This window comes from Brugia malayi, assembly GCF_000002995.4.
Source record: "Brugia malayi strain FR3 genome assembly, contig: Bm_008, whole genome shotgun sequence".
NCBI classification, from domain to species: domain Eukaryota; kingdom Metazoa; phylum Nematoda; class Chromadorea; order Rhabditida; family Onchocercidae; genus Brugia; species Brugia malayi.
Genome location: NW_025062285.1, coordinates 419,277 through 444,751, shown reverse-complemented (window position 1 = coordinate 444,751; position 25,475 = coordinate 419,277). Strand labels below are relative to the sequence as shown.

Below are 25,475 nucleotides of genomic sequence, written 5' to 3'. Positions count from 1 at the left end.
GTATTATAGTAATACTCTCATTATTTAATATTCTCAGCTGTTGGATCATTGATCCACCAATCACCAATCATTGATTTGATCCTAGTCTGCGGGACTCAGGTGTAGACCAGTCAGTGACATATGTTTGTTAGAAGAAACCTTCCAATAGCCAACAAAAAATTAAATCTACCATTTGAAATAGAATTAATTTCCAATTCTACTTTTAACATTTAATTTCGATGGCAGACCAAATTTTTAATGTGTAATCATTCTAAGATGACAAAAATTTCCTTCTTTTTCCCAGTCCAAATTGCAAATTTGCTTGTCATCTACTGCTCGAAAAGACATGAATAGATAGCAATGTTGACATAACCAAATTATGTACGTATCGGATAGATGGATAGTGGATGGGTGGGTGGTTGGGTGGAGTCGAGTGGATGGGGACAGATGGAAATATAGAAATATTGTCATCCATTGTGTAAGCAAAAGTAGTTGGCGGCAAAAAGACTGACTAAGTAAACGATCGATGACTGACTGACTAACTGACTGATCCACCAATCACTAATCATTGATCCACCAATCACTAATCATTGATTTGATCCTATTCTGCGGGACTCAGTTGTAGACAGTCAGATAAGTGCGATTGACGTATCGTAAAATATGAGCAATTTAGGAACTTAAATTTTTGATTTGAAAACATTTGAAAGTATTTTCTTCTCATTTCACTTTGCTTCATCTCATGGCTTTGTGCATTTGAATCGAACAGTTGTTGCATTATGATATATTAAACACCATTTCATCTAACAATTCTCCCCTAAATTTGTGTGATCAGTCAACTCTCATTGCTTTCAGCTGTTATTCATTAATTTTGATCGTTTACTTCTTCGACAAATGATCCCTTCAACTGATCGATGATTCCTCTGTCTACGAAATGATAATTAATATGAAATATTTAGCAGATGTTTCTAAGAACGAACACCTCAAGTCAACAAACCATTCAAGCGATGTTAGCCTGTTCGCATAGATTTGTCTAGTACTTCTTTAAATTTCTACATTTATTTCACTAGGTCACACATATATCTTTTCCTTTTTCTACGAAGTCTGACGTATCACGTACACCCGTGATCATAGTAGGTCACGTGAAATGACGGACCTACTCTTTCTTAAATATATACGTGTACCCAGAATAAAACTGTGCCCATTTGATGAAGTATTTCGTGCTGTCCTCGGCACTTCATCATTTTCAGCGCCTATAAAATAAAAATGTGAGAAAATTTTATTATCGCTTATTTTACTACCATTTCCTTTTCTCTCTTTGATATATTTCATTTTATCTTCCTCTTTCTCTTCTATTTACCTGACTTTATCAACCTCTCTTCTTATCTCATCTCCTTCATGTATTTTCCGACAATCTTTTCCGGTTCTCTTTCTTTCCTTTCCGGTGCTAACCATAACTGACAAATGCTTTTCATTTCCAGTAACTTTTGAACTTTCTCTCCTTTTCCTCCTTTATTAGATAGAAGAGAAAAAGAAGATACTGCTGGTGTACTGGAATCAATGAGTTATGTAATACAGGTCGATGTCACGTCACTCTGTAAAGTGTCATCAGAAACAAATTGATCAGTTCCATTTTCCCGGAAAGGGCCGAAAAGCGGGAAATTTGTTAGAGACAGATGAGTTTCCATTAGAACTCGACTGTTCATTATCACTCATTTTCTCGATCACTCCTTATACTTATTGATCCTCTTCAAATCCTCTTTACTCCACTCAAATTAAACTGAAGAATTTACCTGTTGTGAATAGCAGTCATTTCTGTCTCTGACAAGTTTAAACTATCTTTGTCATTTCCACATTGCTTCAAGCTATTTTGAAAATGTGTTCCTTAAATTGCAGTTCATGAAACGAATACTCCAAAGTTTCCGAACGAAAAAAAAAACTGTGAAATGTCACCTAAAATGTCACTGTTCTCTGTTCTCCAGGCAATATAATCAGTGAAGTGTTACTAATTTTATAATAAAATGGAAGTTGTAAATGTAGTATGCATGAATACATTTATGGTTCAAAAATTTTTAATGACATTATTGGAATGTCATCACAAATATGGACGACTCTCGATGACCGCGTTTTGCTAACGGAAAAAAGTGGTTTTGGAAGATTTATTTTATTTAAAAAGGTGTCAGAGTTGTGAAGACGAATTCTATTCGACCAACTCAAACAACAAGATGGATTGGATTTGATCTGTCAACCTTGAACGAGTCTCTGGATTGTCAACAGATCGGTGACACGGGCGACATCATTAACACATGTAAACTTAAAGCATAATTCTTCCGACAAATCCAGCTCAATTTGGTTAATTTAACTTGTGATGTGATAGTGAAAGTTATCAAATGTTCTCAATCAGTTCAAATCTCAGTTTCTACTCTCTCATATCTCACAATACTTTATTCTTTCCTTGCCAAATTTATTTCAGTGAAACTTATTTGGTAAAGACATGGTCAGAGTTCATATTAATTAATTCGTATTCACATTAATTAATTAGTTAATTAAGTTAGTTAAATTAATTGATGGCTTGAAATGATTAGTGTAATCAGTTATGTGCTAGTATTATTACTTGAATTGGTCGCTTCTCAGCTACCCGTCATTTCCTTCCCACTTTTCAGGGCAGTGAATCACTCGTCACATTGAATCATTCGTTTGACAATGCTTTTAGATTTATTTTGCAATCATTTCTATTTATTTTGTAAAGACGTTGCCCAACTTTCTAATATTTTTCTAATATTGAAGTTTTTTTTTAAGTTTGTTTCAAAAGATAAATTTAGAAAATTGTTGCCTTTCTTATCAAAACTTGAAGAAATTATAAAAGAACTGTTGAAATTTACGATTGAAATTTTACATTTTATAAAGTACAACAAATGAGATGAAGAAAAAATTTCGAAAAATATTTCACATAAACGGTAAATAATTCATTTGAACAGCTAATATGATTGAATATCTAAGATAGGAAATGTTGATTAATTGTTCTGATCTAAACTTTAGCTAAACAAAAAGCCTAAGGTGAAGATGAATTGAAGCGAAGGAAAGGTGTGATCTTTGAAAAGAGAGCAAGCAAACAAATGATAATAATCTTCCGCCAAAACTAGTTCCCAGCACCTTCCACTCCCATTTATCATTTGTCGTATTTGTTTATCATTAATATTACTTAACATTATTAGAGTACTGTCTCCATTCCTACTCTTCGACTTCTTCAAATCATTTCCCACAAACATTTTAATGACTTGGCGATGTCACTGTCACTGTCACTGCATGCTTCTTTTTAATACATCCATCATGACTCTTTCACTAGATGTTCTGTCGAAGAAATTTACAGGTATCTGAAATTTTGGACATTCCTGACATTTACGCCGGACAGGAAGAGTCAACACTCGGAAGAGTGTTGTCAAGTCTTTCTCGAAGACTGTTCTCCAAGGTTCTCACTTAAAAGATAACAAACATATGAAAAGAAACTTAAAAAAATTTTGTTGAAGGAAAGTTTAAAGCTTAAGTTTAAGTTGGGAATTAGGAAGGAGTGATGGATTCAAACTGATAACTTTGAAAAAGTTCAGACTTTTATCTTTTTCAAAGATAAAAGTCTGAAATAATTAGCTTAGAACAATCCCTCATCTTATTTTTACGAATAAATTCTGAGAAAAATCACAAATTTAGTTTGTCAAATACTATCAACTTTGAAATATATCTTGCAAAATCTGTGCTGCGCATGTTGCATGCAGCGCGCTTTTGTCACAGAATTGCGGAAGGACGACGCTTTAGAAATTTCAATTCCATTTCGTCACTGTTGAACATTGCACTCGAATGTTATCGTCTTCTTTTCTTCTTAGCATAACAGAAAGGCTTAAGGTACCACAGGTAAGGTATGAGATGCTTACCTGTGGTACCTTAGGACAATCCTTTGTGAAATACGAACAGGTAGATTTAGTATTCAGTTTCCTTTTATGAACTGAAACACTGAGCTGGCTAATATCAAGTGAATGATGTAGAACACCTATACCTATGCCACATTTTGGGATAACGACCAGAATGATCGGTCAGGTCAAATTCATGAATGGAAGAGTAGATCAGTTCTAATTCGATGAGTCCAAACAGCCTAGCAAAGACAGAGATGCGTCACATTTTCTAATTTGATAGAAGGTTAGAAAGTAAACTAATAATTTTCAAAAATTTAATTAATTACTGTCAAACTAAACATTCCATTCTCCCTGCAACTGATAATAATAATTTTTCATGCAATTAACATAGCAATTATTGGTTGTATGCAAAATAGGCATCGTTCTATCATTCGATCATCTCCTTATCATTTATCACTTCAGTTTGCTGTCTTGTAAGTCATATCAGATTCATCGAGATACCTTACCTCAGTCTCCTCGTTTTCCCCACCTCAATGCTGCAGACTTAGTCCTAGCACTAATCACACCTGTCCTCTCAGATGACATCTTTTAGCCAACATCTCACCTTTCTTTCTCTATTTCATCTCTTCACTCATCAACAAACTTATCATTTAATTCACGAGCAAGCACTCATCATCAACTTTACAAGTAAAACTGTTATCATTGCATGGTGACAAAACCATCCACAAGGATCTACTTTGCAAGACAGCTTCCTCTCAAACGATAATGACAATGTGATGCGTGCTCCTGCTGCTACTATTGCTGGTAATGGGATGACAGCGTTGAGGACGACGGTGATGACGGTGAAATGGTGTGGTGGCGGTGTCGGTGCGGTGCGCTGGTGGTGGTGCTGTTCGCTTATCATAATGCATGATCGTTTTCGAATCTTGTTGTTTGTTCCATCTCGCACATTTCATCTTCAAAATGTCAATTTGCGCCGAGCTACCATCATCCATCCTATCTGTTTGTCCCTTTTTTGCTTCTTTTTTCCTCTTCTCTTCCTCCTTCCCTTCTATACCTGTCATGTTTCGGCAGCAAAACAAGATGAAAAAAGAGAAATGAAGGAATAGAATAATCAACCGGAGAATAACCATTCCTTTCCTTCATGAATTATGCAATTTTCCGGTTGCTGTTACTGAGTCGTAACTGTTGGCTGAAAATGTTGCTCCTGCGATCTTTTAACTATGGATGGTTTCCCGGACCATAGTACACCAGTGATTGCCATATTTCCGGATTTGCCAGATCTGCAAGCAATGAATGACTGTCCAGTCAATGCTTGAAAGCTTTTTTGGTGACATGCTTTAGCTCAGCTAGCTGCACCGATGTACGAAGTGACATTTGCTGGCGTGAAGAGTAGGTCGCAGCATGTCACATTGGTGACAGTATTCAGATGTTTTGCTTCATTCAATCGTTTCAATTCAACCACTACATTTTGCTTAACGAACGATTGTATTCAGTGTCACCGCTGTCACTGATAAGTTGGAGGGGTATGCATCACTAAACACAGTAATTCAGCTTTTCGTTCTTTGTGCACACTTAAATCTGTTCGCCATAAATTTTGGATAATTTTTAATTCCCGAAAAAAATTTCATTGACAAAGTATTCTCGCCTCCAGAATGTCCTCCACAAATAGTACTGTCAGGTAGTGTCCTCTCCTCATGAGACACAAGCCTATGACAACGAGGAGAGTCCTATCACTCCCCCACATAACAATCAGTGATAACTCTCAACCTTAAATCAGTCTAATCTGCCAAATGACACACCAATTTAGCATTTTTAGAGTTGGTGGGATCTTCTAAATGGTGCAGTTGTCACATATCGACTAGACCTGCAACCTGAAAGTTAGACTAAGAGCAGTCCTGTCCATCTGTTTTTAGTCTTTGGGTATCTGTCAGGTTCGGGTAGGCTAATTTCGTAGGAAACAGTGACACTTAGAAACATTGAAATAAATCGATAAAACTGTTCAGAGGGTGAAGCGGTCAGTGAAGCTTACTTCGATGATAAGAAGACGTTAAAGAACAGTAAGAGAGTGAAGGGAACGAGAATACCTACCTATCATCTTTTCTTGTTATCATATCATATCATAGCTTATCAGTGATCCCAACTCTCTACTATCTCTTCCCATAACTGCCTTTAGCCATCCCCTCCTCTCTGTGTAAAAAACAACTCATTAGAAGAATGTGCTACTCATTAGAAGGGAGGGAGAATGGCCGATGGTCAGTTCTGACCTATGAACGGAGGATGACCAGTGCACTCCCTCCCATCATTTACGATAGCTGCGATGTTTCTCTGAAGTCTTTGGTCACTTAGTCACGTGTCCCTCTTTCTTCTTCCCAATTCATATTCATTTCAAATTTGGCTGACAAATGTACAGTCTACTGAAGCATCAAATCTAAGCTAGACAAGATGTGCTTGCTGATAGCAATTACAGTGATAAGGGAGTGATAACCTCGACGATAGTGCTAGTGATAGGAGTGTGAAAGCATTAGTGATAATTTATAATGCATTGGAAGCATTACTCAGTTGTCTATTTGCTATGTTACATCCAATCTATAATGAATGGATGTCATTTAGAGATTTGCGGAATGATAAGATTATCTGGCGCTATTGGTCTTTTCCGGTAATGTGTCATTTGATTGTCCAAAATTACAATCCGTTTAGTAAGTGTCGTTCAATTGAATTCTTTTCATGCTGGTCCAAAGTTCGCTCAGTGATATTCAGTTCATTCGGAATTACTACTCGTCGGATTATCACATTAAACAATTTCCCGCGGAGTTGCACGGTGACATGCAACTTCAGTAACACTTGGGAAAAACAGGATCCAGAAGCTATTCTTGTGCGCATTTCATAGCGCTGAGCAGTATTTCCGGATGGACGTTTAGTGGGGCGAATAACTGTCGTGTATTAAATCAAACAACACTGAGAAATTTCCCGTATTGCTTCTTTCCGGTAGACAAAGCAGGAATTACATTTCTTGTCCATTTCATCTCTAAGTGGATGATGAGATATTTTAGGAATTAAAAACCAGCGCAATTGTCCAATTAGTGAGTTACCTCAATGACTCTCACTTAACGACCGATGACTCATGCTAAAACATCATTCTCTGGGGGAAATTTCTGCGGAACTAACGGATTTCACTCATTTCATGCTTGAAACTTTTATCTTTGCTTTATCGGAAATATATTTCTTCATGAAATCTCATATTATTATTGATCGATCGATTAGTTTCATAAAGAAAGGAAAGACGAGAATAACGCAAACCTAAAAACATTTCTTATTATATTTTGATCTTTTTTCATGGTAAAATTTCGATTTCATTCTTTAATCCACGAAATTCACAAGCTGAACCACTTGAATTGAGCATAAGCTTTTCTCTAAGATTGATGAGATTTATTTATTTCCTGAAATTCTATTGATCAAATGTCTCTCATTTAATCTACTACAGTATTTTTTCTTGCACATCAGATTCTAGTATATTAAAAAAAAAAAAAAAAAATCAATGAAAAAAATAATGGTCGAATTCTTCTACTAACTTAACTTTTATTTTTAGATTAACTAAGTTAACTTTGTTCACGGAGCAGTAATTATCATTTTTTTTGCATTTTTATTGCAGAGCTAAAATGAATGAAGTAAGAGCCTTAGACTGTAGTGTGTTGACCACGTCATTAACTTTTCATGTGACAATTAAGTAGTGATCATCAGATAGTAGTAGCCAATAGTGTATTATACGTGATGCTTACGTGAAACACGACATTCTCAATGACACACAATGTATTCTTATTTCAGATTTGCTGTCTACTAATTCAGGTGCTGTGACACGCTGAGAATTATTGCTGTCACACACAAAAATGGCACTCATTGTTGAATTTTAATTGATATCAATGCAAGGTGAATTAATAAAAAAAAAATTGAAAAATGCGCCAAGAAGTGGTTATTATTGATCTGTTGATGCTACCTATTTTGCTTTTTGCTAATGATTACTTCAATTTGAGGCCGCGACAAATTATCAATGCTGGCAAGTTTACTTTTTCTTCCTCTAAATATTGAAAACATTTTCGGGGAACCTGAAATTCTTCCTTAACTCTTCCCATAATTCCTTTTGTCAAATAAGGAACCAATGAAAACAACAAGCATTCAGACGACATGGTCAGAGGTCAAGAGTCGACTTGTTCTTCTCTTCCTTGATTGAAATGTTAAGTTAAATTGAATCAAGCAGTAATGCAAGCAATCCCAAGAAGTTAGGAAATGAGTGCCATGAAAGTACTTTTTTCGTGTAATTTTGTAATTGTCTCAACATTTCTGCCTATTGTTCTTTCAAATTTAAAACTTTCTATCTACATTACAATTTGCTGTTTTGGCGGTAACGTCGTAGCATTGTGCTGAGAGCAAAATGAACAACTGTTTCAACAATCTGTCAATTTTTCCTCAAAACTGTTCTCTGCTATTAAGTGAGCAATGATTTGAATTGTCTTAGAAGTGAGAGAAATGATATGAGAAGGAATCATTTAGAGTAGAAATTGGAGAATTTTGTTTATAAATTTGAGAAAATTAAATGACTGAAAGAATTTCAATATTTGTTAATCAATAATTCAAATGTCGTTTACTCTTTGTCACTAATCGATGGAACTGAAAAGATATACCTATGTAAACAACATAAAATCTTCTTCAATTGCTAATTTTAAACAGTAAATTTTTCCGTAATTCTATCAAATTTATCTCTACACCTTATGATCTTTTGTTTAGTTCCATTTCTGAACTTCAAAATGTTATCTTTTATGCTCTTATCATTATCATACTCATCCTTGATCTTCTCACTTCTCATAAAACTATTCATGTTAGTTTCATCTCATGGATTTGAAGCAACACAGATGGATCAATCATTAGAAATGTGTATGAGTGAGAAGATCGTTTTAAATATTAAACTCTCGACAAATCTATAAAACAGCATATGCTTCTTTGATCATTTGAACACAACTTTAACTCCTTCAAATCAATATTTATAATGATAATTTAATTTGTTATTCAGATGCCAATAATAAATCATCGAGAAAGATTTTCATGAAAGGAACAGATTTTGTGCTAATCTATCGATTGACCGATCGATCGATCCATTAGATGAATTAATTCAATTCATTGGTTAATGATTATCATTTAATTGCCACATACATTACGTCTTCTTATCTATTCCGTCATGTCAACTTTCTTTTCTTTCCCTAATTTCAACCGCTTTATTCATTTCCGTTGCTCAAACTACGACTGAAACGAATTGAAGTTCATTGACCTCAAAGATGGGCGCAAAAAATTTTGCTGAGAAAAAGTTCCAAATTTGTCTTAGAAATCAAATCCAGGAATCAAATCAATTATTCCTACAAAATTAGAAGAATCGTCGAATGAATTTTTAGTTTTCTTTAAAAGGATTATTCCATTTAAATCACCAATTAGTGACAAAAGTTGCTGCTCACATTTCGACGGGCGCATTTGTTTATCAACCAAAACGATTCTATCTATCCTTTCATTCTTAATTCGGTCATTTTACATCAATCCATCCAGATATGCTTGCATGTGTGCTGCATGCAATTATTAATTTTACTGTTTGAAATGGCTTTCTGAAGTTTTAGCAGAATTAAAAGAAAAAGGTTTTTGTATGATTTCAATGAAAGAATTGAATATTTTATAAGCAAAGTTCGATTCTTTTTTGCATAATAGTCAAAAGATAATAGCTTGCTTTGGATTAATTGGATATTACTGATTCTTTTTACCTACATATTTCAGGAAATATTTGTTGACTGACCTGAAATTCATTTACGGTGAATTCTGGTTGCTCAGAGAAAATATGGGAAAACTGAATTTATGTAGTGAGAATTTCCGAATTCCCAACCATAAGTTTTATGGGTTTAAAAAAAAGAGTAATTGGAGTGTTTTTTCTTTTCTGTTGTGATTTACAAAATACAAAAAAGCAAATGGAGAACACATGTGAAAATATAATTCATTTTTTTTTTTTTTTTTTTGAAAGTAATTTCTTTCATTGATTTGACGTAGGAACTCTAAAATGAAAATTAAATCTATCGTAGTTTTATTAAAATGAGTTCACTGCTCAATATTTTCAGTTTTTAATTTTGTATTAGAAAAAGGCTTTCTTCGACAGTACTGGATTAAGCATTTCGGAAACTGTTTGAAAATTTTCGAAATTCCGATTTCAGTTCCCGAAATATGTCAAAGTAAACTTTATAGGGCGTAGATATTTGCTTTTTATGAAATAAATGTTAGCTAAGCAGCACTGATCGATCATATCGTGCGGCAATTTCGATTTCTTTAATGTGAAATAGACTATTTTAATTTCTAATTTTTTTTTTGTTCAAAATCTCAAATTTCATTTAGCATTAAAATCAATTTTTTATATTAGCAACAATTGCTGTATGTATGTATGTGTATGTGTGTATGTATGTATGTATATGTATGTGTGTGTGTGTGTGTGTGTGTATCTATGTATGTATGTATTGTCTTGAAGCAATCCAAATGTATGTTTACCATTGATGAGAGAGTGTGACCTGTGGTCACTCAAACACGGAACACTTTTGTTAGGGATTGTATATACACTAATAATGACCGCAGGGAAGCATTTTCGGACATTGTCCTTCCTTTATGGGAGGTAGTGGACAATGAAAGATAGTGGAAGGATGCGATTCAGTTTTTTTTTTGGAAATTTGCTATAATTTATTAGTGTTAGTCTTTTATTACATTTCTGATGGAAAAGTAATTAATAAATCTGAAGTGAATGCACATAGTTATTTTAAAGAAATTATAAAAAAATTAAAAAATTTTTTAAAAAAAATTTTCATTGGTCGCAAAAATTTTAAGGAACTGAAAGAAGCAATCATTAAGTATTGTCATTATCTAAATACAAATTATGCTAATATTTCATCCTTCATTTAATTATGGCATATGTTCGATATAAGCTTTTAGCCATTTTATTAGAGAGGAAACGAAACGGAAAGAAATTTGCAGTCATTGACCGTCCGACGAATCATATTAAAAGTATACGGATTTTATTATGTTAATTTATTCGGGCGAAAAAATGCTTCCAAGCGATGAAATGTTCCTTTCTGTTTTCTATTGATTTATTTAGCTTTTATATGATCGTTCTAAGGTCTGTAATATCTAAAAATGTATTCTTATCGTAAAAATATTTCAATTCTATTGCAAACTAAATTTTAACAAAGCTAAAAGAATGTTTAAAAAGTCCTAAAAGGAAACTTCACATCTTCAAAATCTAGTATTTGTCTCTCGGGATTTTTCGGCCCATCCTATTTAGTAGAAAATAATTGCAAGATTGTCGCATATGTCAATCAAGCTGAAAAACGGTGAAGTCACATTCCTTTAACATTTTATTGATGCTTGTAACTTTGACCTTTCAACTTTCGTCAGTAGATGCTAGCTATAAATGCACTGCAGACTTAGCATCATAATTCTCGCTAATTTGTCTCCCAACATCATTCAAATATCTCGGATAAAAGCTAACTTCGCAAGGCTCTTTACTGCTTGGCAATTCGACAGCTATCGGAAAACAGATAATTGCTGAACCAGCGAGCCTAGGATCTGCTTTTGTGGCCAAGCGAAAAACCAGGAAAGAGATAAATTCTCTCAGTGCTCTCTCGAGGGATCATTCCTTCATTGGGCCAAGAGAGAGAAATGATAATGGCAATGATCGAGCGACTTTGTTTGCCATCTAACTTTGCTCCTTGCTCCGTCCTACTGCAAATTTCAAAAATTGGCAAGCTTTCATTTATTTTCACGAAATAAACTGTTATGTTTGAGCAACAAATTAACAGATTAAAGATTAAAGAAAGTGAGTCAGACAGAAAGCAAATAAGCAATTAATGTACAAATAACGAAGTGGGCAAATAAGCAATTGATGTACAAATAAGGAAGTGGGCAAATAAGATATACCATCATGCAATGAACAAATAAGAAAATAATTAAGCGAAAAGCGAGAAACTTTAAAATTCTTCGATCGCGCAGAGCACATAAAAATTTATAGATGTTTGGACACGATAACGTATACTCGTCTGATATCTTAAGATTGCTATCACTGAATTATATTAGGTGTCGGAAAGGTCACTCATTAAATGTTAGGAACAGGTAAATAATTAACTCTATCGCAACTTTTTCTTTTTGACCATCGCTAAAATTACGAGAAGACAAATGCTATAAATAAAACTACCGTTGATGCATCCCATAAAAACCTGTCTGATAGTTGACAGTTGACGTTGAACTGTCAACTCTATTTCTGATGGTCAATGTCACCCAGAACTTCATTACTTTCTTCAGTAATATGAAAGCAAAAAGGTTGTCGGTTCTTAGTCCTTAAGTGCATGACTATGTTATATTAACTGGAAGGAAATTTCCCCTTGTTTTAACACGTCACCGATGTCACCAGTGTCACCCGTGAAGTGATGGAAAAAAGGATGAATGGGTCACAGTACTCTGAACACGAAATGGGATTAAAGAACGAAATTGCCCAACAACTGCTACTACTTTACCACAATTTTTCCTATAAAGTTTTTTTATGATCAACTATTTTCCAATTATGCCTATTTATTGATGGTGATAGGAATGAGAGAGGAGACATTTGGACAGTTGATCACAGTTTTCAAAATACGAGAACGAAAAGAAAAGAATTATCAGAGATCAGATTGTAATTACTTGTAAAAAATAGCTCATATTTCCTAAATCGAAAAAAAAAAGTGAAATTAATTTTCCAACCTGTGTCAATCAGTGTTTCAGAATAATTTTCATACTGAATTTCATCAGTGGTATTTCATTTTGAGATGCTAATGCAGCTCATTTCATATCTGTCAACAACATTGCACTTTTGTGAAATGCCGCGGAATATTTCAAATAAATTTTCACTTTCCTTTTGACCAAATTATTTCCAACGATTTTTTTTTTTTTTTTAAATTCATCATTTTCTCGTCTGATTTAATTGCCTTTTACATTCGCATACTTTCCAACTTCTCTCATTTCTTTTTCCCGGAGTCACGTGGTCACTTCATTAACTTATAAAAATTGTTTTCTTCTGGAAAGTTTGAAGACTTCATCATTTCATACACTCCTTCGGAAACATTACAACTATCACATTCAGACGTTCCACTCTTTACACCAACAGAAGTACGTCAGAAGCGTGTCGAAACGTGTCCTGAGTGAGTCACACGTGTAGCTCTCATATTCGTTCATCCTTGTATACTTCATTCCATCAGCACTGCATAAGTGCCAGAACATTTCATGAATGATAATTATCAAACATTTTGACTTGCATTACTTATCTGTGCAGAGCGTGTACAACATCACGTAAAATTGATGCGTACGTTCATGCGTGAAGACACATATGTAAGCAGCGTAAGAACTCACGTAATATGTGTAATGTCGATAAATATTTGATGATAGAACACCTTCATTTTTCATAGCTTTCGTACAATCTTAATTTCAAAGTCAGGAAAGTAATTTGTGGGAAGTATTACCATATGATTAACAAATTACCTAGCAAAGTTACTCGGCGGTAGTTGTTAAAGGAATGAAAGTATACCATATGAAACTCTATGTTGTACATTACTGATTAGATACAACGGAAACAGAACATATTTGATGCATGCATGCACAGAAGCATGCATAGCGGCATGCATGTGAATAATTTAGATGCTAAAATGCGATCAAATGATGAAAGTATTGATGCATTACAGAAATAGTTAAATCTTTTTTCTCTCACAACTCCAAGGCAGTCAGTATTTTATAAAAAGCAGAATGAAATAATTTCATTATAATAAAATGTAAAAAAGTACTGAATATTTTCAGCATTTTCCGGAAAACGATTTACTGGTCGTAGTGGATTGTCAACATCGGAACCAGTAACAGAAAATGATTCGAACTATTTCAAACTATTAGAGGCAGATGGCGATTCGCTCCTTGTTGGTGCAAGGTAAGACTTACCTTCAGGTATTCAGGATATTTATCTACCTGTGCCATACAGTCATCAAATAACAAAATCACTTTCAACCAGCTATTACTGCACCTCTTGTGTTACATTTTGATGTAACCTTTCACCCCCAATCACTAAATCACTCCTCAGTTATCAAATACATATGTTAGTATAATGTTTCTTCCTGAGAAGTACCATTTCTTGCATACTTTTGGGTAAAATGATTTGTAATCAAAATTTTTTACTAAATAAGAAAAAGAAAACAAAGAGAGAAACAGAGATTTAGCAATTAATTTTAGTATACAAATAGACGCAGCGCAAAAATACACCTGGTTATACTGAAAATTATGCATAATTTCGCTAAGACATTCTTCCTTTCACACAATTAAATTCGCTACTTTTAAAATTGACTTTACGTTTCGTTGTGGATATTAGCGTGTAAGGGTACACGTAACGTCTAGCAGTCCCTTTGATACGTGATGAATTTTTAGATCTAGTAAGGGAATGTAAACAACAAGCAATTAGATCTTGCTGAAATACTTCCAACAGTGTTATCCATTAGTATACTCTTTCTGTCTTCTCTTTCTCTCTCTTTTTCTCTTTTTCTCCCTCTTTTTCCCTCTCTCACTAAAATATTTTCAAACCGGAAACAGTTTTATGTCCGAGTGATAAAATCGACTGAGAGTTAGCAATCAGTTACGGTCTCGCATGACTGCGTTGATCATAAGAGAGTGACAACTTTGACTGAGAGACATTTCACTTATACCTTATTACCTTATTTACTGTTAGGAATTACTTTGAAAATACTCTGCAAGTAAGTTAAGGCATTTATGGTAAACAGGGAAGACACTTTGCACTATGAATCGGAATTTTCTCATTTTTCACTCTTCGAATTTTGCTAAACTTTTTGGTCTTTAGTGACAGTCATTAGGGTAATTTAAGAGAGTGAAGTTTTGAAGATTGTGGTGCCTTCGAGCAAGGCAGCAGTCCTTTCCTTTCCTGAAATGAGCCATCCGTTTTCCTGTTCAGGAAAGACATTTCTGTGTTCGGAAATCTTCAAATGCATGTACATATGTGTGTATGATCCTTCTAAGATCAAAACCTTATCAATATCAGTGACTTATTATTTCCTGAACACAATCAATTCCGGATGAAGTCGGATGATCTTTCACTAAATTTGCAATTCACCATTTTAAAACATTCTTTAATTATAACTTTTGCATTACTAATACAAAAAGTTAGTAAACAAACAAAGAATTTAACCCGCCACAAAGTAACTGCTTGATACGACATCTGCGCATATCTTAAAAGACGATATTTGCTTAACAATGAGTTGGCGGTATTTAATAAATTAACATTAGCTTAATCGAAATGTTTGCAAAGATTCGTTGCAAGTCACATAAGCACTGACTAATAGCTCAGTTAGGTACAGGTAGCAACGGGACGATACATAGAAGTGTCTATTGGAAGCTCTACGTGAGGTAGCGAATTACGTGAAATACGCTGGTAGTCGCAGCTCTACTTTCCTCTCTGCAGTTTTACACCCAGACAAGTCATACCTTTTGCGCTTACAGTAAAACATAAAAATAACAGCGCTTTCTGTGTACATATAATTGCTATTTACTATTTACTAGTGAATAAATCGCGCAACATTTTATAATTTACAGATAAAGGAAGAGGTTATCCGTTCTTAAGGAAATGAGGATTCCAGAAAGATGCCCGGAATTTTTCATTTTTCTGTCCAAGTAATTTCCAGCTAATCAAGAAAAAAAGAAATTGCTGAATTTTTTCAACTTTAAAATTATTTCTAATTTCCTTCTTATTTTTATGACATAAATAAAATCTATTTTATCTCAAAGTGAAAAGAAAAGTTCAATGTTATTATCGTTAGTGTTGAAAGATTAGTATTTGCAGAAAAGAACTTTCTCTAAATTTATTTCACTATTAAACATCCTTCCAGTCATAAATTTTGTCTCGCAAAAGGGAATTGTCTCACTGAGAGAGAGAGGGAGAGAGAGGGAGGGAGAGAGAGAGATGTCTCTGTGAAGATTCTGAGATAGCCATATGGCTTCAATAACTTTCATCGATATGCTAACAATGCTTTATAAGCAAGCAGTGGGAGAAATATAAAAGAATGTAATAGAAGTTTAGGTGGACCAAAGTGCATAGTGAACTTAGTGCTTGCCAGGGTCACGTGGAAATTTAGACTTAGTGCTTGCCAGGGTCACGTGGAAATTTAGACTTAGTGCTTGCCAGGGTCACGTGGAAATTTAGACTTAGTGCTTGCCAGGGTCACGTGGAAATTTAGACTTAGTGCTTGCCAAGGTCAGCGTGGAAATTTAGACTTAGTGCTTGCCAAGGTCAGCGTGGAAATTTAGACTTAGTGCTTGCCAAGGTCAGCGTGGAAATTGAGAAATATGACTTTCTTAAATGACATAAAATTATGAGATAAACTGGAAAACAAAATTACACAATGAAATTTGTAATAAGGGCAATATATGTATGTAGGAGAGAATAAAATAGCTATAAAATTTATTGTTTCTTATTCCGTCATCAGATAGCTCTACTAGTTGCGCTCAACCGTCCGTTTGGAGGTCAACAGAGCGCCAATGCTGTGCCATTTAGTTAGTTAGACAATGGTTGTTATCATTATATTATTATTTATTAATTATTATTTGTTATTATTATTATTTCACTATATTATTTTACTAATGAAGTAATAAATGTGATGGGATGTTTAATGAGAAGGGGTACCATTGAAATGTGCCATTGTGACAAAGTGAAATGAAATGTGGAAAGTAATGGTGACAAAGAGGACAGATGTCCTCCTGTCCTCCTTGTCATTATTTTCCATAGTACTTTGACAGCAATGAATTCATCAGATTTTATAATAATCAACGACTTAAAATATCATTTATAAATCGATACTAATTTTGATTTAATGAGTAGTATACTTAAGTTGCAACAGATCACAATTAATTCCAATTCAATTCCTACACTCAAACAAATCAGCAATACTTAAAGTACAAGAATACAGCACAAAAAGTAATATTTATGAGTAAATGGTACCAGAACTGAACAGATATCATGCACAAATCAATTATTCGAAAATGAAAACAATAAGGAAAGGTAATGTTTTAGCTAATGAATGATTATTGATTGCTTTGATCAGATCAGATCAATCGTTCTTTTCTGCTTATTGCAGTTTTTATAATAAGTTATCGTTTTGCCATGGTTCTGAAATGCTAACACAGTAATTCTTCAGTGTGAAAACCAGAAGAACAAAAGCAAGAATAATTTTTGACCTTTGATCCTAAATGACTTGGCCTTGTTGTCAACTCTTTGTCCCACATTTATATATGATAATATCTTTTTATAATCACTTTTTATGAAGACAATGATAATAATAATAATGTGTATGCAAATAGAGAAATAATGTTGATAAGTGGTAACGACTGGAAGAAACAATAAGGATGACAGTATCAGTAGTGATAATATTTACGCTCTGACCTACTGATGACATCACTTACGAGTTCCGGATCACGTTGACTACTTATGCCTTCATGTTCGCACTTTTACCAAAGATACAGCAATAATGACACGAAAAAAGATGTAGGAATTGTTGAAAAGTGTGAAATGTGACAGATCCAAAAGGTCGCACTGATGGAGGGATGACAATGTGCGCACTTTGCAGTGGTGAAGAAATCTGTTGCGATATATTTGAAGAAAATGTAGATGGGAAGATTTTTAAAAAATCGATAGTAAATTTTCACATCACAATAATTATCGATCGGTAATGTAAGGGAAGAGTTTTAGATTGCAGATTGAATAAATAAATAAATATGGAAATTTAATGCTCCATGAATTTTTTTCATCAAAATAAAATTTAAAAATTATAATTTCCTTACTTGCTAATAATTAGCAAATAGAATTAATGAAAGTGAGAGCATAATTCATTTCTTCCACTAAATTTCCTGAATGGCCATTTAGCACACCATGGTGGCAAAAATGAAATGAAATTAAAATTTCTTTAAATCTATACTTTTGCAGGGACAAAGTTTATAATTTATCAATGGCCAATCTACAAGTGTCACATGTGAGTTACTTTTGAAACTTATGAATTTGAAATCAAATTCAGATAAATTTATAAAGTTTAGCTCATACCCAGCAGGTTTATGAAATCTTTTGTCAACCTCAAAAATTACTGAGGAACTAAAAAGAATTAAACAACTATTTTAAAATGATCACTAGAAAAGTACTATGCTTCTTGTCTATGACATTCCTTAATTTTTGATCAGTGGACCAATTAGTCTCTTGAGAGCCTCGTGCTGCTTCACTTTGAGTTATATTGTTAAAGCATGTTGAAAATAAATTTCAAGGAAAATTGAACTCGCGAGATTTTCACGAGAACTTACTTTTACGCTCAGTGAATTTTAATGTTTTATTCTAGTGCCAGCAGTTCGGACGTGATCCAAAAGATCACCTAATAAAAGCTTTTCCTGTGATTCTTAGCATAGTAGCAGGAAAAAAAATGCTAATGTTATGTGCGAGGTGCAAGGTGCAAGGTGCAAGGTGCAAGGTGCAAAATAAAACCTATACTTTGTGTCTTTTAGCATCACAATTGAATAGGAGATTCTCTTCCCGTCATTTCTTATCTTTACAATTTACAGGTGTTAGAATGGCAACCGCCAGGACAAACGATCGAGGATTGCCTTATGAAGGGCAAAAGCCGGGTAACGTTATTTGATTGAGAACTGCACTGATCAATATTCCCTACCCGAAATGAAATTGTTTTTTTTTTTTGTTATTTTCAGGTGGAATGTCATAACTATATTCGAGTTATGGTGCGACAATCCAATGGACGCAGTCTTATTTGTGGCACACACGCATATTCGCCCAAATGTCGCGAATACGCTTATTCGGACGATGATCGCATGCTGCAACAGAGACGCCAATTCGATGGGCAGGTAAATTTCTAAACTTTTTCCTAATTTATTTCCTTTCAAATTTTACAAACTTTATTAACTAAGCTTTGAACTTTTTACTGTATAATTTCTCGTTTTCAACTTTCTTCAAATATTTGATATTACTTCGGAATTAGTTATTTGCTTTCAGGCGATTGCACCGTACGATCCAAAACATAATTCTACCGCGGTTTACATTGCCGATGCTAATGAAATTTATACCGGAACAGTATCAGATTTTGCCGGCAATGATCCACTTATTTACAGGAAAAGATTGTCGGATGACGAAGGATTAAGGACACAACGAGATGACCTTAAAGTACTCGACTGTAAGTATACCAGAATGAATTTTCTCGATTGATTGAAAGTGGAAAAGAAGAGCTAAGCCATTCCTGTAAATTTTCAATGAGACCATTTCATATGGGACAATTCATGACCTCTTAATCGTCTGGCGACAAGGTGTTCTCAATATTCCGGCATGAGTCTCTGGTTCTTAAGTAGTTTAGTAATTGAAGAGATTCAACAACTACTCATCCTATAATGCTTTCAAGAGGTGCTGCATGCAATAAGGTAGATAAGATTAAGAATACTTACCGGTGACCCCATCTACTTGCCGGTGACCCCATCGTTCATCGTTATTCGACGGACTCTTCAAATATTTTGAATAGTTCCGATCTTTTTCTGATCTAAAGCTTTAAGGGAGAATATAATTTCGAGTGAAATATCAATGATTTTTTTTTAACTTTCAAATATTCAAAATAAAATGAAATTTTTGGTCTCACAATTTTCCTTGTAGACTTCCGGAAAAGACTTAGGATAATTGCAGAAATCAAACTCCTTGTTTAATAATAGGTAATTATCAACCCTTTATGACAGTTTGCAATGCCTCGGTGCTTGTTCTAAAATAACATTCATTTCATTTCCTGAGCACTCCTTTGTGAAATTATTCCATATAATGTGCCATGAGACAAAAGTATTTATGGCTTGGACAATTCTCTCTGATAGAATTTATGGCTTGGACAATTCTCTCCGATAGAATTTATGGCTTGGACAATTCTCTCCGATAGAATTTAAGGCTTGGACATTCCACAGCTAATTCATTCCTGCAAAATTAAGTTCCTGCTGCTGCGCTCTCATTTGTACATTTCACCAATGAATGATTTTCGTTAATTTTTTTCATAAAAGATCAGGAAAAACATTTATCAGAGTGATTTGACAAAATGAGGAAGAAAGTAAACGATTGGCCAAAAACTTTAGATAAGATTATGATACATTCTGCTGCTATGCAAATCTGCCAAGGAAGAATCGAATAATTTCTTATTTTCAATTTAAAAAAAAATAAAATTACAAAAATTCGACTATCCACTTTTTTCTTTCGAACAACAATACCCAAGCTTATTTGTAGAAACTTTTTTATATTAAAAAGAGATATCTTTTGAAATTAACGATGACCTTGTTGACCTTATTTTATAAAAGGCTTTTCATTCTAATCAACTCAAATCATCCATCACATCAAGTGCATTTTGAAGAGCGTTCTATTCTTTTCTATAATACTCAGCGAATGAATATTATAAAATGTGCTTTAGTATTCATTGTAAAATGTATGAATTACGTCACCAGGAATCATTAATTAATTAATTAATTAATATCAGAATTAATCAGAAAAAAATACATTGATTTAGCGATTAAGATTATATCCTAATTAAGAAGAATAATTAAATAAATTATGTCTGTTAGGATGAAACTGATACTTGAAATCGGTTGCAATCAATTCTTTTAATCTCAGTCAACTCAAATTATCCATCGCATTAAATCCGAATAGTATTGTAATATGCGTTCCGCACAACGGAAAACAGTTTTCATCCTTTTGCGCCTTATCGATAGTTCAGTTATTCTAAACTGTTAAACAACAAAATGGAATAATTTAAGATGCGCATTGCGTCTACGATTGGATATATTAAATTAAAAAAAAAAAAGTATTGAAATTTCTCATTCAGTTCTTACTTCATTGTTTATTTGTCGATCGGTTTATTGTTTATTTGCTTACTTATTATTGCAGCACCAAATTTCGTGGCATCATTTGTTTACGGCAACCATGTTTATTTCTGGTATCGCGAATGGGCTGCTGAAGTGAGTGATGGCGATCGACAGGTATTATAATAATGATTATAATAATATTTTTAATACTTTCTAATAAAATTTTTAAAATGTTTCAAAAAATGAATTAATATGCAGAAGAAACAAAAACAAAAACTAAAAAGAAGAAACAGAAGAAACAAAAACAAAAAGTTTTCAATTCACTATTTCAATTATTTAATTCTGTTGCTAATTTCATTAAACAGTTTAATATGTCATTGTCATACTTTAGATAAGCATACTTATCTGTCTCACTTAATTGATTCCGCCGATGATTAGTCAGCCTTCCGTTGCAGATCTACGCTCGAGTTGCAAGAGTTTGCAGAAGCGATCGCGGTGGCGCCCGTCCGGCCCACGAACGTTGGACGTCGTACGTGAAGGCACGACTGAACTGTTCAGTGCCAGCAAATACGCCATTTTACTTCAATGAATTGCGTATGAGTTACTTGTCAATTTCACTTTGCTTCTAACGGATGAATGTCTTTGAGTTTGAATGACGCAGCGAGAAATTCTCGATCACTTCTGCTTGTGTTTTGAAAAAGTAAAAGAATTTGAGAAGTAAAAGTGTTAGTGGGATCTTCTTTCAACTTTTCTACCAATAAAATAAAAAATTGGCAGCCGAATCGATGTGAACTTAAAAAGGAGCAAATGCTTTTAAAAATCCTTCTCAAATTTTCATTTTAGTCAAATAAGCAATCATTCTCGATATCACAAAATATCGATATAATAAATATTGATTGATTGTGGGAATGTAAAACGGTGAAATATTTACAGGAACATATGCACAATGTGAAAGTAATTTATCATTCAGAATTCAGAAGATTTTTCTGCAGAAGGAAAAATCAGATCACACAAATGAGTTCCATTTATAATTAAACAGTCTAATTTAATTTTAATATTCATCGATTGCAGAAGCGGTGACCGAACCAGTAGCGGCAATCGATGGTTCTTCTTACGTGTACGCCGTTTTTTCAACACCTGAAAGCAGTGTTCGAATGTCAGCTGTATGCGTATACCGGATGGAAACTATCAAACGGATTTTTGATTATGGACATTTTAAAATCCAAAAAACTGCTCAAAGCTTTTGGGTACCTTATAGGCCACACGAGAGTATGCCTGTTCCAAGGCCTGGATCGGTAAGTCATGTTATTACACGTATATTCCATGAGAATGGTTTATATTTTTCACCAACAGGAAGACTACTCGTACGTGAACACTTCGCAGAGTGCAGCGCAGTTCACATTCATCACGCATGCATGCCATTGCTTGCTGTTTCAGTGCGTTACGGATTCATCAAAGTTATCGGAAAACATTGTTTCGTTCATCGCACGCAATCCACTGATGCATGAAGCGGTACCTGCGGTACGTTCAAAACCAATCCTTGTTCAGGGACCTGAACGTGCTTCATTCACACAGATTGCCATTTCCCCAAAAGTTTGTGATTTTTTTTTTTTGATAAAGATTTTTTTTTTAGCTAAAATTTTATAATCAGGAATTGATACCTAAAAAAAGGTATAAAATTCATATTTACTGCTACTTATACCTGTGTGTTGTCAAAGAGAACTCTGGTATACATCAAAATGATCTCAGTGTTGTCTGATTGTGCTTAAATTCTCGAAATTGCTTCATCTTAAATCGTTGAAAGAAGAAAGATTGCAAATTCGTTTCAACAAAAAAAAAAAGTTTTAAAAAAGTTTCGGGCGGTGTCGTACAAAATGACTAATTCTTATATATATTCTTTTAAACGAATATTAGTTTTCTGTTAAAAATCAATTTTTTTAATAACAAAGTTTCATCATTCTTATATTGTCTGATAAAGGAAGTGGAGACGAATAAATTGTAGTTAAATAGATCGCTGGGATGTTAATTAGAATTTGTTACTGATAATTAAATTTTAATTAATGATAAGTGATTGGTGATCTGTGATAAGCATCTAAATACCTCTCTTACAGGTTCATTCAGTTAAAAAAGGAGCAACACATAACGCCTTATACATTGGTACCTCAGATGGACATGTCCTGAAACTCTATGACCCCCAAGATGGTCCTACAACAATCGTTCAGTCGGTGAAAGTTTTCCCCAAGAATTCACCGATCATTAATTTGATGGCTACCAATGAGCAGGTAACTAACTAATTAACTACTAACTGATTATATCACACATATCAGAATTGCATGTTTGAAGCCTTCTAAACATTTTTCATAAGATTTTCCACAATTTTTCGATGATTGAAAATGACAATTCTCGATTAATCAGTTAACATTTTTCATATGAATTGCAGTTGATTGTGGTCAGTGCAGACGAAATAGCGGCAGTACCGCTGGAATATTGTTCGGAACAACGGAATTGTGCAGGTTGCGTGCACTTGCAGGACGCACACTGTGCATGGGATTTAGACAGTGCACGTTGTATTGGTCGCAGCGTGTGGTCAGGCGAGAATTTCGTCCAAAACATACTCCTCGGACAGTCGGAGCAATGTCCTGAAGGCGCCGTGAATCCTGACTACTACGCGATTGACGGTAAGGAGGCGCTGCTCGGTTTGATGAAACGTCGATCCGGCACTGTCCCTGCTTCTTCTCTCTCCCTCGTATCAGACAGTAATGGCATCTTTTTAATCCGCTAGCAGTGAATTCCATTGTCGATTTCAAACAGTTACTTTAGAGTTACATTCGGAACGCGTCACTTCATCGGACGAAAAAGCAAACAATTCCGGTAGTGAACGACTTGTCATTGCTGTTTTGATAACGATGGCTATTGCTTCCGCCTGTGGCTTCTTTGCCGGCTACCGGTTTTCCAAGTGGAGATCAGTACAGGATGGTCAGCATCGTTCGCCCGGTTCTTCTACAGGTTGACAGATTTATTTACGGTTCACTTACTTTTTTGGATCAACCTTACTAAATTCACAAGATTTTCTTCAATTATTAATCAATTGTCTACTTTCTAACCTGATGTCAATCAAAACGATTCAATTTTTTCATTTAAGGAAGTTATGATTCATACGGACGTGCACGCTTAACACGTCACGACTCCTTAGCTGGTGCCAAATTGGAGCATGTTTACGGTACCGGACCTGGAAAGGATACTGTATCATTGGCTTCTGGTGTACCTCAAAATGGCACGCCATTTTTAAATTTCGGTAGTAATGTCAACTCCGGTTTTGTGACACCCAAATTTCCGACAGAAAAAAATTTTGTAACATATTTGAATAACAGTACTCTACCAAGGGATTATAAGGTTAAAAAAGTTTATTTATAGCATTAGCGAAATTCCTCGGTGGGCTAAACAACATTCTAAGTTATTTTTTATCATTTTATCCTGCGAATCGATCTATTCTTTCCACTTCGCAGTAACTTTGAAGCATCGAACATAAATATCAGTGTTCTTTGATCTATGCAAAATAGTGATATCATTTTCACTTCTACTGCTAAAAATTAGCATTTAGCAGAAGAAATTCCATTCCAAATGTCTACCACATTTATCTCTAATACAGGTACGGGTTACAGGTACTCTTCGAGGAATTTCACTTCAATCCTTAATTATTTCCGTTCTTAATAGTATAAATTAATTTTAGTAGAAGGGAAGAAATGGCTGAAGTCATAAGATCACTTTTCTTTATTCCATCTCTGCTAACATTTGTATCTTTTCTAAACTTCATAGTTATTTTGAAGATATAAGTTTAAACAGCGCTTGTCAACTATTCATCATTTAATGTTGACAAATGAATTTGCTTATTGCAAACTGCTAAAGTTGACGTCTTACTTTTACGATATTTCAATCCGGTTTATGAAAGTACTGGAATGATGTGAGATAGGAATAATAACTGATAGCTGATTAACTTTGGAGAGTTGAAGCTGACCGGAAACAGAAATGAGGGAGGTCGAGAAAGTTTTTAGATGTTGCGTGGTTTGATGTAGCTTGTCACTTTTTTAATTTCATCTCCTAATTACTTTCCGATCAGATTTCCGAACTTTTTTCACTTGCGTCTCTTTATACACGTAGAGAAATAATACAGGTAAATGATCTCCTCTTGCTCTTATAATTTTTTGCCTTCTTTTTGTGCTTTTATTTTGTTTTTATGATTGTGTAAATTTTGGAAATGTTATGAGTAAGGCTTAATTAGGAAAGGAAGCGTGAAGAAAATGAGAAAGGAAAGGATATCGGAAAACCGGAGATCTGAGATTAGTTTGATTAAAACATTTCGGAAACGATGAATTAATTTTCTATGAAAACATTATTCAGGAATATGGCCGGTTTTTCCTTTTGTTTCATTGAGTTAACTGCTGAAAATTCGAACAAATCAGGAAAATAAGAGATTTTACCCATGACATAACTTTATAAACTGCTTTACTTATTTGTTGATGTTTCCGTATTAATTTGTTGCATCTCATTTGATGCTTTAAACAGTTCGTTTCCATACCATTTTTAACTTAAAATATCGGTCCTTTCCGATTGCTATCATCCGACATCTTATAATTGAGTAAG

At 34.2% G+C, this 25,475-nt stretch overlaps 2 protein-coding genes across 2 annotated transcripts; one reads left to right on the top strand and one right to left on the bottom strand.

Moving 5' to 3' along the window:
• Positions 1 to 4,636: 4,636 nt before the first annotated feature.
• Positions 4,637 to 4,945, bottom strand: Bm632 (Uncharacterized protein; the record flags this gene model as incomplete). The annotated part of the gene is made up of 1 exon (XM_001896641.1): positions 4,637 to 4,945. The coding sequence occupies one exon, from the start codon at positions 4,943 to 4,945 to the stop codon at positions 4,637 to 4,639; it is 309 nt and encodes a 102-aa protein (XP_001896676.1).
• Positions 4,946 to 7,835: 2,890 nt separating this feature from the next.
• Bma-smp-1 (Sema domain containing protein) lies at positions 7,836 to 24,248 on the top strand (the record flags this gene model as incomplete). The annotated part of the gene is made up of 14 exons (XM_043082767.1): positions 7,836 to 7,935; positions 13,770 to 13,893; positions 17,944 to 17,989; positions 18,564 to 18,626; positions 18,708 to 18,860; positions 19,009 to 19,186; positions 20,917 to 21,008; positions 21,290 to 21,428; positions 21,906 to 22,129; positions 22,272 to 22,427; positions 22,946 to 23,116; positions 23,275 to 23,512; positions 23,655 to 23,840; positions 23,977 to 24,248. The coding sequence occupies 14 exons, from the start codon at positions 7,836 to 7,838 to the stop codon at positions 24,246 to 24,248; spliced, it is 2,142 nt and encodes a 713-aa protein (XP_042938701.1).
• Positions 24,249 to 25,475: the final 1,227 nt, after the last annotated feature.